General features: G+C 44.0%; 1 protein-coding gene across 1 annotated transcript in view; it reads right to left on the reverse strand.

Annotated features, from left to right (window-relative positions):
• Positions 1-15,088, reverse strand: part of TRAPPC9 (trafficking protein particle complex subunit 9) — a gene marked incomplete at its 5' end in the record, with an annotated part of 911,701 nt that overhangs the window by 658,955 nt on the left and 237,658 nt on the right. Inside the window, one exon of the mRNA XM_082257414.1 lies at positions 9,639-9,763. Within this exon, the coding sequence (XP_082113540.1) occupies positions 9,639-9,763 (125 nt within the window). The remainder of the gene's footprint in view (positions 1-9,638; positions 9,764-15,088) is intronic.

The raw sequence follows: 15,088 nt of genomic DNA on the forward strand, positions 1-15,088 counted from the left end.
TACTGAGGTATACTGAGGAAAAGGTATTTAGCAGTTTATATTTACTAAAATAATTGCATTTCCATGTTCTGTGTACTGTGGGAGAGCAGATATAGTGAATGTAGGTTTCTGGATTTAGGAACACTTTAGCCCCCGTTCACACTGGGGCGACCTGTCAGGCGACCTGGTCGCCTGACAGGTCGCCGTAGGTCACCTTCCATAGAGAAGCTGCATACCCATTCTAATAGGAGCGACACAAGTCGCTCCGACTTAGAAAAAGGGTCCGGAGCTTCTTTGGGGTGACCCGGAGCGACCTGCATAGACTTCAATGTTATGAAGTTCGTGCCGGCCGCTCCGAGGTCGCCCCGGCAAGTAGCGTCGCCCCAGTGTGAACGGGGCCTTAAGAACAGAAAGTAATGACATATAAATATATAAAAAAAAAAAAAAAAAAAAACACACACACATGTAAAAAGTTTACCAACAGAGAATATGCATGACTCTGTGCTTGCAAAGCATGCTTGGAATTCTAATGAAGTTCAGCAGTTTCTTTTTACATGCGCTAGTCTCTGACTCACTCAGGTCAGCAGCTGCTCTCTGAATGCCGCATATGAAACATTCATACCCAATATTTGATATTAATCTGATTGCAAAGATGTCTTTATGGGTACTGATCATAATAAGAAAAAAAAAATAAAATAAAAGTCTTTGAAAAGTTTCTGCATGGCTGTGGTGGAAGTGTTAAGAGATGTGTTGCCTGTATTGCTTAAAACGTATATTTTTTATTTTTTTTAATGTCTGGCACATATACAGGGAAGACGTAAACATCCTCACCCATCTCTGAGGACACCGTTCTGTATGTGGGTGCCAGACAGACAAGCTCTTCCCACATGCCAACCTAACGCATCCAGGAACCTGCAAGGTTCGGGTGGTGGGAAGGGTTAACGGCTGCCATGGCAGCGGTCTCCAAGAACAGAATTACCATTTATCACAGCGCTCCGGCTCTGGCAGTTGGCAGCGTGGTTATAAATAGACCCATTAACAGCCTGCAATGAATCTTTAAACAGCACAACATGGGACAAGCGGAGGCTAAAAATAGCTCTGCGCCAAGAGGGGAGCGGCTGTCCTCAGGAGCACCTTTCGCCTTTCGCACGGTTCCAGAATACTCCCTCTATATTATGTAAATCCTCTATGTTATGTAAATTACCAGAGCTTTATCTATAGCACAAAATGTGATGTACAATGGTTTAATTATAACCACTTGGGTCCCTGGGCCTTTTTCTCTTTAAATTCCCCCCAAGTCCCACAGCACTTTTATTTTTTTTCAATTTCGCCGTTTCCCCCATTATATCCCTTTTAGGCTTTGTAGTCTACCCTTATGTATCATACATGTTTTATTATTATTATACAGGATTTATATAGTGCCAACAGTGTGCGCAGCGCTTTACAACATGAGGACAGACAGTACAATTACAATACAATTCAATACAGGAGGAATCAGAGGGCCCTGCTCCTTAGAGCTTACAATCTAAAAGGGAGAGTCAAATGATACAAAAAGGTAATAAATGTGGGGGATGAGCAGATGAAAGATAGTAGAAATACCAGGGGCGTAACTACAGGGGTTGCAATTGCAAACGGGCCCCATGCTCCAGGGCGGCTCCCCTGTACACCTGGATAGGAGGGGCGGTGGGGGCAGCATGTAGAGAAATCACTGTCCTCCTTTTTCCTCCTGTAGCTGCAGAAGGAAAATGGAGGAGATTGGTTCCTCTGTATGCTGCCCCCGCCACTCCTCCTATCCAGTTCACTTGTGTTCTGCTGTCTCTGGGCCCCTGTGAGCTCCCCGGTCCCTCCCCCCTACTGTGCTGCCCCCCCCCACTGTGCTCCCTCCCCTCTCCTGCCGGCTGCTGCAGGGGATGTGTCACAATAGAGAACCAGGAAGGGGTCGGTAAATATGTAATTTAACAGCTCCTTCCTTTTCTGAATGGACAGAGTCATAAAATAAGGTAATTTCAATATTGGTGGCAGCAACACGTCTCAAAAAACTTGGGACAGGGAAACAAAAAACTGGCAAAGTAAGTGGTACCAACAAGGAAGAGCTGGAAGAACATTTTGCAACTACTAAGATTAATTGGCAACAGGTCGGTAACATGATAGGGTATAAAAAGTGCATCCTAAAGCCCTGAATTAAAAACAGGCATGATTGTGTGATGGACATAACCGCATGGGCTTAGGAATACTTCCACAAATCACTGTCTGTGAACACAGTTCGCCGTGCCATCCAAAATGCAAAGCAAAGCTCTATCATGCAAACAAGAAGTCTTATCTGAACATGATTCAGAAACACTACCATCCTCTCTGGGGCAAAGCTCATTAAAAATGGTCTGTAGCAAAGTGGAAAACTGTCCTGTGGTCAGATTAATCAAAATTTGACATTCTTTTTTGCAACCATGTTTGCTGTATCCTCTGGACTAAAGAGGAGAGGGACCTTTCAGCTTGTTATTAGCACTCCGTTCAAAAGCCTGCATCACTGATGGTATGGGCGTGCATGTGTGAGTATAGAATGGGCAGCTTAAACATATGGAAAGGCACCATCAATACTGAAAGATATATCCAGGTTTTTTAGCAGTGTTTGCTCCCACCCAGATGATGTATTTTTCAGGAAAGGGCTTGCATATTTCAGCATGACAATGTGAAACCGCATACTACATCTATTACAACAGCACAGCTTCCTAGGAGAAAGGACCAAGGTGCTTAACTGGTCTGCCTGCAGTCCCAACCTTTACCAATTGAAAATATTTGGCACATCTTGGAATGAAAAATACAAAGACCCAGAACTGAGAGCAGTTGGAATCCTATATCAGGCAGGAATGGGACAATATTCCTCTCCTGAAACTCAGCTCCCAGACATTTACAGAGTGTTAATAAAAGAAGAGGGGATACTACACTGTGGTAAACATGGCCCAACCCCAACTTTTTTGAAACATGTTGCTGCCATAAATTTCAAAATTTCTATGGTTTTTTTGCTTAAAATGGCACATTTTCTCAGTTTAAATGACTTGTAAAGTCAGAAGTTTTTTTATCCTCATGCATTCTATGCATTAAGATAAAAAGCCTTCTGTGTGTAGCAGCCTCCCCAGCACCCCCCAATACTTACCTTAGCATTATCTCTGTCCAGCGTTGTCCACAAGTCCCTCCTGATTGGCTGAGACAAAGCCGCTGCGCCATTGGCTCCCGTGGCTGTCAAAGTCAGTTTACCAATCAGGAGAGAGGGGGGCGGGGGGCCGAACCACAGCACCGAATGTATTGAATTGACACACGGAGCTGCAGCTTGCTGTGGGGGCACTCGATAGGAGGGAGGGGCCAGGAGCAGCAATGAGGCACCAGACAACGGGAAGGATTTAGGCTGTACTCTGCAAAACCAACTGCACAGAGCAGGTAAGTATAACATGCTTGTTTGTTTTTGTTTTTTTAATCACTTTAAACATTTGATATGTTTTCTATTTTCTATTGTGAATAAAATCCGGGTTTATGAGATTTCCAAATCATTGCATTCTGTTTTTATGTAGAGTTTACACAGCGCTCCAACTTTTTTGGGATTAGGGTATGTACAGGTTTTGTAATTTAACGTATTAGACATTTTTTTTCCCCAGGGGCTTTAAGTTAATAGCAAATATGTGTGTGTGTATATATATATATATATATATATATAATTATTTTTTTATTTTAATTTCTCTGGTTTTTATTACTCTCGCGCTACCCACGTAGTGCAAATGTGAGGCAGCAAAGAGGGTTGACTAACACCCACATGCCACACATAGGCCTCCATGGGTGGTAAAGTTTTGTGTGTTTACAGCACACTCACAGCACAGTAACTGAGATGACAAAGAGAGCACTCAGGCTCTACTAATGATTGGAAGCCAGCGGGACAAGTTCCCGAACATGGGACCACTTGGACAGCCAATCACCATGGTCAAGTGATCGGCCAGTCCTTCGCACCCCAACCCGGGCATGAAGACCCTGCTCAAGGGATGTCAGGGATGGGCAAGATAGGGGTTAACAAAACAGTAAAAAAAAAAAAATATATATAGTAAAAACAGTTTTAAAAATGTGTTTTTTCTCTAATGCATTGCGTATGCAATTTGCACACACTCATATATTCATCCCAAAATATAATCAACAAAGTCTGCTTTAAAATATTACATTCGTGCAACTTTTATGTAGCATAGCAGAAAGGCAAAGCACTAAATTAAACTATGCATTTTAATTTAGTAGCATTTTATTGCCGTTTCAACACCCCACACTGCGATGTACATGGGGGGAAAAGAAGGTTTGCATAGGCCTCATACACACTGCGCTTGAAAAACACAGCTTTTACATGGCGTTTGGTAGTTTTGAGCCTGCAAAAGTATCTCTATCCATAGGCGTGTACAGGTGTATTAGAAGAGGGGCATTTACAGGCTGAAAAAAAAAAAAAAAAAAAAACCCACCAACGGCAAGTTTAGGAGAAGAGCAGAAAAAATGCTGAACGCATGTAAAACACGTTTAAGCGCATTTAAGCGTTAATGCATTTCAATGGCCAAAATTAAATTAATATTCTACCCAATGGAATCCATCAACTCTCAAATGCACCTAAACGTGTGTGCAATATGCGGCTTTAGGTGCTTTTTTAGGCATCTTTTCTCCTACCAGGAGTTATGGCTTTCAGAGAAGCAAAGCAAATGCAGTATGTGCTTGAGGCTTTAGGGCTTATTCACAACAGTTCAGAGGCAGTAAAACCCCACAATTAAGCCACGTTTTTACCAACCCCCAACTGCTCCTTTATCTGCAGAGGCAGCGGCCAGGGGTGCACACTTTCCTAGCAGGAATTATACCCCCTGTTGCTTTTGGCAAACATAGCATCAGCTGAGCATGATTCATTAAAGTGAATGAGGCCACTCTGCAAGTATTCTGCAACTATGTGCAATGCATGTGCAGCGGCGCGCTAGTGCAGGGTTCAAGGGGTTAAAGCAGGCGGAGAGGAAGCATTGTATCGAACGTGGATCACTTACATAGTTACATAGTTTGTGAGGTTGAAAAAAGACATCAGTCCATCCAGTTCAACCTATGATGTGTGTGTGTGTTTGCTGTTAACCGTACATTGTATACCCCTGTATGTTGTGGTCTTTAAGGTGCCCATCTAATAGTTTTTTTAAACTATTGATGCTCCCTGCTGATACCACTGCTTGTTGAAGAGAATTCTTCAGAGAGCCCCGCTAGTGTGCTGCTTCCTGTTCTTGTTCTGCCTGCTGACTCGTTTCCGTGTTACCCAGCTGCCGCTGGTCGCTGCCTGCTCACCGGCTCTGCTACAATCTCCTGAGTTACTTTAAGAAAAGATCAAGTCGGGTTGACAATGGAAGAAATTAGTTCAATGGTGTACTATCTGCTCTGTGCAATGGTATTGCACAGAATGACCCTAAACTGTCTTCTGGGTTCTGACGCTCTCAGCTCCTCGCCTTCTCTGTGCGCCACCATAGGAAGCCGCTTCATATGAGGGCGCATCTGCAGGCTCGCTGCCGATCCAGACTGGGTGCATCCATAGACAAAAGAGCAGCTCAGCTCTGGCTCATTCTTACAGAATTTGATTGACATCACCAGGAACCAATGGCTCCCACTGCTGCCTAGGTCTTGTTAATGCAGGGAGAGAGAAGAGAGCCATTAGATAAGCACAGCCCAGGATTGAGTGAAGACTCAGGAAGGGGGTGGGGAGTGCTGTAAAATAAACCAGATTCCCAGCACCAGAAAACCAGTGCGGGCTTATGCTCATATTCGTGTGCATTGCCCACATGTCAATACTTCTAGGCAAAGAGGCAATAGATGTACTATTACAGATCATTGTGCTCGCTTTCGTGCGCGTACTCGCACGCGTACACACCCACATGTGCATATAAATTCATTTGCGTACTCGGCGCCCAGTGGCCTATTTAAACGGGCCTATCACCATGAGCAGTTGCTGAATGGTCTTCAGCTTTTACCTTTATTCCTATGATCTAGAGGCTGCCTGGTTCCAGTACAAGCAAGATAGATATTCATACGCTGTGATACTCCAGTCACTGAGTTGATACTCATATCTCACCTTATATGACCCTCTGTCATCATATTTTCTCACCTTCTACAGGTTGATAATACTTACCCGTACAATACCAGTGAGGTTTTCCTTGGAGTGGTCCTTACTGATCAACATTCGATCATTCCATCGTTGACCTTCCAGGGCAGCTACTCTTGTCTTATTTTTTCCTACATTTGCCTTTGGCAGGAGTCATTGGAACTGGGCATTCCTCTTTCATCAGTAATCTTTACCGTTTTTAGCGACAGATCATTCCTCTCTCCTATGAAGACTTCGAGGGCACATTGAGTGTTTGGAACTCTGGTTGACCCCTGAAGAAGGGTTTGATACCCGAAACGCGTAGGGTCATTTTCCGGTTCACTCTACCATATGTACCTGAATGTCTTCAATGTTGACTGGTATATGATCTGTCATTGCATGCAATTTTAACGAGCCCTTTGTCTGTCTATATATATATATATATATATATATATATTGTCATATACAGTTTGTATGTGTTTTTCTAGTTTTTGTATAATAAAGTTTACTATTTTACCTTGACATACAGTGTCTAGTGGAATTCATAGTCCCACATCATTGGGGATTTTTTTGTACACATATCAAATCGGGATGATGGCCACTAGCACTGGGTACTAGGTGCTGGGATTATATTCTCTTCTATTCCTATGATCTGATCCATTGAACCTGCTTACCTGTGTATGACCCGGCTTTTTCCTGGACTTTGCTCCTACATTAACCTTGTTCACCTGATCTCTCTGACCTCGGCCTGTTCACTGGACTCGTCTTGGCCTGCTGATTCTGCCCAGCTGTTACCGACGTCGGCCTGTTTCACTGGACTCCTCTTGGCGTGCTCATTCTGCCCGGCTGTTACCGACCTTAGCATGCTTCCTGGACTTGTTTTGCCTGCTGCCTCCTTTCCTTGTTACCCAGCTGCCGCTGGCCATTGCCTGCATACCGGCTCTGCTACAATCTCCTGCTCTGGTGCCAAGCTGCTTCAGTATCCTGTTCTTAGGACTGCAACCCCCCAGCTTCATCCACCTAAGAGTGGACTTCCCCAGCGAGTTACTTTGGCACTCAGCCACTCCATGCCCTCGCACTCTCTGTCTCCACCTTCAGGAGTGTTGAATAGGAGCTGCAAAAGAGGCCTCAACAACATTCCAGCCGTCACCAGGTATGCGACAGGTACATACAAACACTGGGACATACTGGGAGATTTTTTACCTTAATGCAGAGAATTAAGGTAAAAAATGTCTTGCCTTTACAACTGCTTTAATACTTGTACCGTAAACTCAAATGTCATTGAGATCATCTAACATCATTGTTGCAAACTGGGAATTTATTTTGGGTGCTGGGAAGCCCAGGAAGTTGTCACTGCCTTGGCAAAATGAGCAGTGAGTAGAAAAGCGAGATCTCCATATGGTGCACTAGAAGCTGTATAGCCCTTGTAGGAGCCACCTGGGATTATGAACAGAGAATTGGTCTCTGTAAGCAAAGCCCTGGCCGCAAGAAGACAACATAAGGCATAGCGTTAGGTTTATTAGTTTCTGGGCAAAATAGTCCCTAGAGTGCATGCATCTATATGACTCTAGCAGGGATATTGCACTGTACTCTGCATAATGGACTGTGTAATGTGTTGGTGCTAAACGAATATAGAGAATAAATGCAAAAATAAATAATACTTGAATATAAAATGCGACACGGTAGAGTACTAGATATCCTAAGTATTTTCCATGCTCATCTTTGATTCAAACTCTTCCTTTTGGTTTCCAATAGGCATTGTAATCCATACTAGGTGAGACTTTTCTACCAATTTACTAACAACTGTGTAGTTTTAGGGCCTGCTTGACAGAATATATACTCAATGGATTATTTAAAGCAAGTGCCCAGCCAAAACTTTTTATTGTAGTTTTTTTTTTTTTTTTTTTTTGCTGTCTGTGTCCTGTTAGGCAGATTTCCATTCACAGTCCTTGCCTAAAAGGCAACTAGATGTAAAAAGGAACTCTCTCCAAAGAGAGTGATATTACTAGGGTTCCACTGATACTGGGTTTTTTTTTGAAGGCGAGTATGAGTACCGATACTTGGTCAAGTACTCGCTGATACCAAGTGCCGATACCTTTGCGGTGTGATTTGAGCCCATACAAAATGCAATTTCAACAGGAATATGGTGCTATTCCTGCCTGAATCTCCTGCGGTTTCCCCCACTGCTTCTGTTTGAACCCAGTAAAGAAAGACAGGAGAGTACCATCTAAGTGCAGCAATGGGCAAACAGTTTATTGAAAAAATGTTATACCAACTCACATGTTACAAGTACATATCTGTCATAGCGTCCGCCGATGATGGAAAACCATGGCCCCTTGCGGTGCTCACATGGCTGGAGGAGATGTACAGGCATGTATAGGCGGTCCCACTCCCAACCTGACATCACTTCCACCCTATACACACGTGTACACTCCAAAAGCTGGTTTACAGGGGTCTCGGAACGTCCTACATATCCTCCAGCCCAGTGAGCACTGCAACCGGCCGTGGTTTTCCATCATCAGCGGACACTATGACCTTGCAGATTTGGATTTGACATATTACAGATACAGTATGTACTTTTAACATGTGAGTTATAACATTTTTTATTGAACTGTTTGCTCATTGCTGCAAGGCGCTTCCCTGTCTTTTTATACTGGGTTAACACAGGAGCTGTGGGGGAAACTGCATGCGATTCGGGCAGGAATCACACTGCATTCCTGTTCAAATTGCATGTGATTCTTTGCAGTGCAATTTGAGCCAATTCATTTTGTATGGGCTCAAATCCCACTGCAAAGGGATCGCTTTTGGGTATCAGAGCATTTTCACAAGTACTTATGCAAATACTCAGTATCGGCACCGATACCGGTATCAATTGGCACTTTTCCACCGCAAGTACGGGCTCGGCTCCACTCTGCCCTGCTTGGCTCTGTTGGTTTTCCACTGCATGATACGGTGTTGGAACAGTTCGGTACGGTTTGCTTTTCCACTAAAGTAAAGTGGGTGAGATAACAATGATTCTCTGACCAATCAGTGGCTAGTAGTGACAAACAGTCAAGGCTGCATGCAAAGGATTGTGGGATATGGTACCGGTACGGCCCTGTTGGAACCACAACTGAGGTGGTACTGTTTAAGCAAGCCGTATCGGTCAGTTCTATGTAGTGGAAAAGCACCGCCATACCGTACCGTACCGTACTGAACCGTTCCTACACCGTACCATGCAGTACCAGCAGTGGAAAAGCACAAAAGCGAACCGAACCGTTTGGTTCCATGCAGTGGAAAAGCTCCAAATGCCACCTTAGATATTACCCTCTTAAGACAGTTGTCACTCTAAAAAGGTGTCCCCATTGGAAGATATCCTTTTGTATCCTGTTCTGATGTCAACTCAATGTTGGGCTTCCCATCAACTCCATTTCTGTGACAAGGTCACCAGGACAAATAGAGAAGATGAATCTACCCAACGGATACACATACAACTAAAAACATGACTATCTATCCAGAGTAAAACAAATAGCACAAAACAATTCTAAACCAAGCGTCTCACCTTGACATGGCTGAAATCACTGGTCTTGTTACTCTCCGGTAGGTTAATCGGTTTGGTTTCGGCCCTGGGCTTGACAATATGTCGGAAAGGACTGGAGACTGGTAGTCCGCTGACACTGATGCCATCTGAGAAAATAGATATGTAAATTACTTTAATTTATTGGATCAACAAGACTTTGGGTCTCAAAGTTATGTCCAGCATCATTCAACCTGGAACACAGAGGACATACAGTGAGTGCAGGGCATCATGGGTCTGGTCTCTTGGGTGAAGTCACCATGGTGCCCTGTAATCACAGTGTAATTATGCAGAGAGTGGTTCATAATTGGAGACTGAAGGACTGCCTACAGCCAGGAACAGATCCAAGAAGGACCTTGCTTTTCAGGTGACAGTTCTGAAGTAAATGGAAGTGATGATTTAAAAAAAAAAGGGGGGGAAGGGGTTTAACTCAGAGCATGCTCCCTAGAAGACTAAGAACATACTGCGAGTGTAGGGCATCATGGAGCCCTGTACGTACAGTGGTCAGCACCACTCTCTACTTTAAAGAGGACCACCTACAGCTGGAGAAGATCCAAAAGAGAACATTGCTCATCACTTGTCATCTGAAACAGGTTAGTATGCAAAAATTAAATAAAGAAGCAAAAAATACACACTTGGAGGATGGGGGTGGGGGAGCCCAGAGCCAGACTCCAAGCTTTGTGCAGGTTTCCTGGATAGCCATCTTTCTCTATGGCTGGTCCAGACACCTAAACATCATGAGGCTGAGAGGGAACAGCACAGGCTACAAACGTTGCATGATTCTTGGCTGAGCCTGAAAATTGGTATGGCTTCAACTGTGATCTAATATTCCCTTATTTGATAAATAGAGGGAAGGGTGTTGAGATATGGCTTCCTTTAAGAACTCAGAAAATTATATGATCTACATTGTCCAGATCATTTTAAAATTTAAGTCTACAAGAAGGCTATAGTTATTATTAAAGGAAAACTATTATGGCTTATCAACTGCCTAAAACATGGTACCTGCGTTAGCCATCAAATCAACTGCTGTGTTGATCCCACCATTGCTATTCAACTGTCATCTCAGAACTTCAGCAGCCAAAAGAGGATTAGGCATTATCAACGGAATGTCAAGGGTAATGATTGGCACCTGGAGGAGGCAGGGTTTAGTGGAGACTTTGGGAAGTCAAGATCCTGTCATCACCCTAGGATCCAGAAGTGCCACAGGATTACATGCATTGCAGACTGATGGCCTGTTCACACTAGACAATTGTAGTAATGCATGCCCATTGATGTGTGTTGCATTAAGGCAGCCCAATCATTATCAAGGAACAAAAAAAATCTAATTACCAAGCATCTTTTTTTTTTGCACAGAATATAACGTACAGATCGTTCACACCTGTGCACTGTGGTATGCTACAAGTGAAGTGCTTTGAATGCTGCTTAGGTGTATCGGGGCACAATCTCCTAGATTGTAAGCTCTAATGAGCAGGGCCCTCTCATTCCTCCTGTATTAAATTGTATTGTAATGGCACTTTTCCACTGCAAGTACCGGCTTGACTCTACTCGGCCCTGCTTGGCCCGGTTTGGTTTTCCACTGCATGGTACCGCATGGCACGGTGTTGGAACGGTTCAGTTTGCTTTTCCACTAAAGTAGTACTAAAGTGGGTGGGATAACAGCGATTCTCTGACCAATCAGTGGCTAGTAGTGAATGCATGCAAAGGATTGTGGGATATGGTACCGGTATGGTACCTCTTGGAACCACAATCGAGGTGGTACTGTTTTAGAGAGCCGTACCGTTCGGTTCCATGTAGTGGAAAAGCGCCGCCGTATTGAACCGTTCCTACACCGTACCATGCGGTACCAGCAGTGGAAAAGCACAAAAGCGAGCCGAACCGTTCGGTTCCATGCAGTGGAAAAGCCCCATAACTGTACTGTCTGCCCTTACATTGTGAACCGCTGCGCAAACTGTTGGCATTATATAAAACCTGTATATTAATTCAAAATTAGTGGCATCGCAACACACTGAAAGGCGTTACAAACAATGTGGTGATACGCAGCATTTTTTACACAACACCCTAGTGGAAGCCAGGGGTGTCAATAGAGGAGTATAGGCAGAACTCCCATATCGGGTCAGGGCTCCATTGGGTCAACAGGGGCTGTGATGCAGTGTCTAACTTGTGATTCATACAATGTTTGGAGTGAAAGCATTTGTTGTTCAAACCAAAATGGCAAATGACAGCAGCACACTCACTGGATTGGTGGGACTACAAACAAGGAGGGCATAGAGTCTAAATTTGAGAGAGATGTAAAGAAAGGACCATGTCTTTTACCTAGTGGCAAATGATATACTTTCTGCTCATCAGGAGAAGAAGTAAAACTATGACAGATACAGAATTGCGGAGTTTCCCTGGGCCATTGAACCGGCCAATGCCAATGAACTTGCTTGCCATCTGTGAGATGGGGGGAGGATGGTGCTTCAGTTTTACAGGTAGAAACTAGGGGAAAGGGGGGCTGTCAAGGTAGGCTGGGGTAGGACCCATGATTTCTAACGGCAGCCCAGGAAAGAGATACCAATAGGAGCTCCGCAAGGTGTCTGCACTTTAGAGTTTTATTACATAGCTGAACTCCTGGGGACAGTGAAAGATTCAACTGCTTGTTTAGCCTAATATGCTGTACTTTCCTTAGTCCTTCCACCCACAAGATTCGTACACTTTTTGAGACCGATGCCCTGAAACCTCTTTCCATTGCTGTCCGTTCGGTTGCAACTTTCTCATCTCGTACAATGAAAGACCAATTGCATTGTACGCGAGGAAGATGAAGGCCCGCGCACAAACCAAGTGAATTGGACAGTGCAGGAGAGCACCAGCACCCAGAGTAATAAGGAATAATTATTCATTATCCCCCTAGGCCAGTGGTCTTCAAACTACAGTCTTTTGCTTTCCTTTGTGCCATAGACACCAAAGTTTGGGCACTATTCCTCCCACTGACACCAACAAGGAAACAACATTCCTTCCACCGACACCAACACCAACACCAAAAGTGGACATGATTCTTTCCACTGAAACTAATTATGGGACTTTATTATTTCCACTGACACAAACATTGGGTTATTTATCCTCCCACTGGCACCAACAATGGGGCATAATTCCTCCTACTGGCACAAACATTGGGGCACAATTCCTTCTATTGACATCAACAATGGGGAACTATTCTGCCCACTAATACCAAGGTGGAGGCACTATTCTTCTAAATGACACCAAGGATGGGACTTTAATCCTCCCACTGACACCAATAACGAGGCACTATTCCTTCCACTGACACTAACAATAGGGCATAAATCCTCCTGCTGACACCAACAATAGAGCACTATCCCTCCCACTGACACCAACAATAGGGCACAAATCCTTCAACTGACACCAACAATAGGGCACTAATCCTCCTATTGACACCAACCACAAGAGACTATTCCACCAATGATGGAGCACTATTTCTCTCACTGACACCAATGATGGAGCACTATTCCTCCAATTGACACCAATGATGGAGCACTATGCCTCAAACTGACACCAATGATGGGGCACTATTTCTCCAACTGACACCAATGATGGTGCGCTATTCCTCCAACTGACACCAATGATGGGGCACTATTCCTCCAACTGACACCAATGATGGGGCACTATTCCTCCAACTGACACCAATGATCAGGCACTATTCCTCCAACTGACACCAATGATGCGGCACTATTCCTCCAACTGACACCAATGATGGTGCGCTATTCCTCCAACTGACACCAATGATGGGGCGCTATTCTCCAACTGACACCAATGATGGTGCACTATTCCTCCAACTGACACCAATGATGGTGCACTATTCCTCCAACTGACACCAATGGGGCACTATTCCTCCAACTGATACCAATGATGGGGCGCTATTCCTCCAACTGACACCAATGATGGTGCACTATTCCTCCAACTGACACCAATGATGGGGCACTATTCCTCCCACTAACACCAATGATGGAGCACTATTCCTCCCACTAATATCTATGATGGAACACTCCTCCTCCTACTGGCCCCACAGGTACTATGTAATTTTTTTGCTCCATACTGAGGAATTATTTAATCACACTGATACTGGGGCTTTTTCGACTTTCACTGGCCACAGCCCAACCTCCCCCCCACCCCCCATTCCCGCCACAAAGGTCTGAAGGCAGTAGGGACCCTGCGAAGGTGAAGGTTTTTTTTTTTTCACCGGAATTCAGCCTTAGAGACTTTTAATGGCCATGACAGGTTCCCCTAAAGGGTTTTGACCATCAAACCTGTCCCAAACCTCACCTACACAGGAAGGGGGGTGGATTTGTGCACACCGAAGATGTAGGTATGGCCCCTTTGTTCTATACACACAGGAGCTTCACATTTGTACAATTTGGCAGTATTTGTAGCAATGGGCAAGAAAGCCAATTTAGACCTTCATGACGAATGGCAATTAGAACTAAGCGAATACGGAACACGACAAATGTACTACAGAAAATACAAAGGTGATCTTGAGCGTCAAATAACCGGATTACACCATCCATCTATCCAGGCAGCATGTTCATTCTCACTGTAAATAAATTAAGTCCATGCGAACAAGGACACTCGCTTATGCGCAGAACTAAAAATAGGCTATTGTATCTCCTCGGTTTAATTACACATTATGTATTCACTGCTGGTAAATGGCTGAGCAATAAGAATTATTATAATGAAAAAAAAAAAAAAGTAGCGCGAAAAAAAAAGACCGAAACCTACACAAATAAAATGCATTCATTTACATAAATGTCCATTTGCATTTGTAGCGGAGATACATTTCAGGAAACAAAAAACAGTGATTCGGCACTGTTTACACATGGGGCCAGGGGGATAGTAAAAATACCGTATTTTTCCGTGTATAAGACACCCCCCACTTTTCCAACCCAAAATTCAGAAAACAATATTTTAAACATACCAGTAAAACAGGACACATTTTTGGACACATTTTTATTTAGTAAGTACCAGTACTGCAGGTAACGTTTACATGCTCATAGTAGGATATTTTGCAGCATATCACTTTATTCAGCCTCTCTTGCATCACTGCTCTCTCTTTCAATCCACACCCACTTCCCGGGGCTTCCGGGAAGTGGGTGTGGATTGAAAGCGTACTGCCAAATCGATACTCACTAGAATGCGGGCCTGATAGAATGTTAAACATGGTACCGGGTATCGATGACTAGTTTATGAACTGGGAGGCTCATTTTTCCATTGGACCATACTGCTGTCAAAAACATGTGATTGCTAATTTTCGAGTGTTAATGAGCATTGAGGTCTGGTGAGTTGCCATCTTACAATATCCCTGGCACTTGGTGGTGGAATAGTGGTGATCCTTATACACTTCACGGAAATTTGGATCCCTGGTGCACTACATTATTCATCATTTT

This window comes from Pelophylax lessonae, assembly GCF_965119305.1.
Source record: "Pelophylax lessonae genome assembly, chromosome: 5".
NCBI lineage: Eukaryota > Metazoa > Chordata > Amphibia > Anura > Ranidae > Pelophylax > Pelophylax lessonae.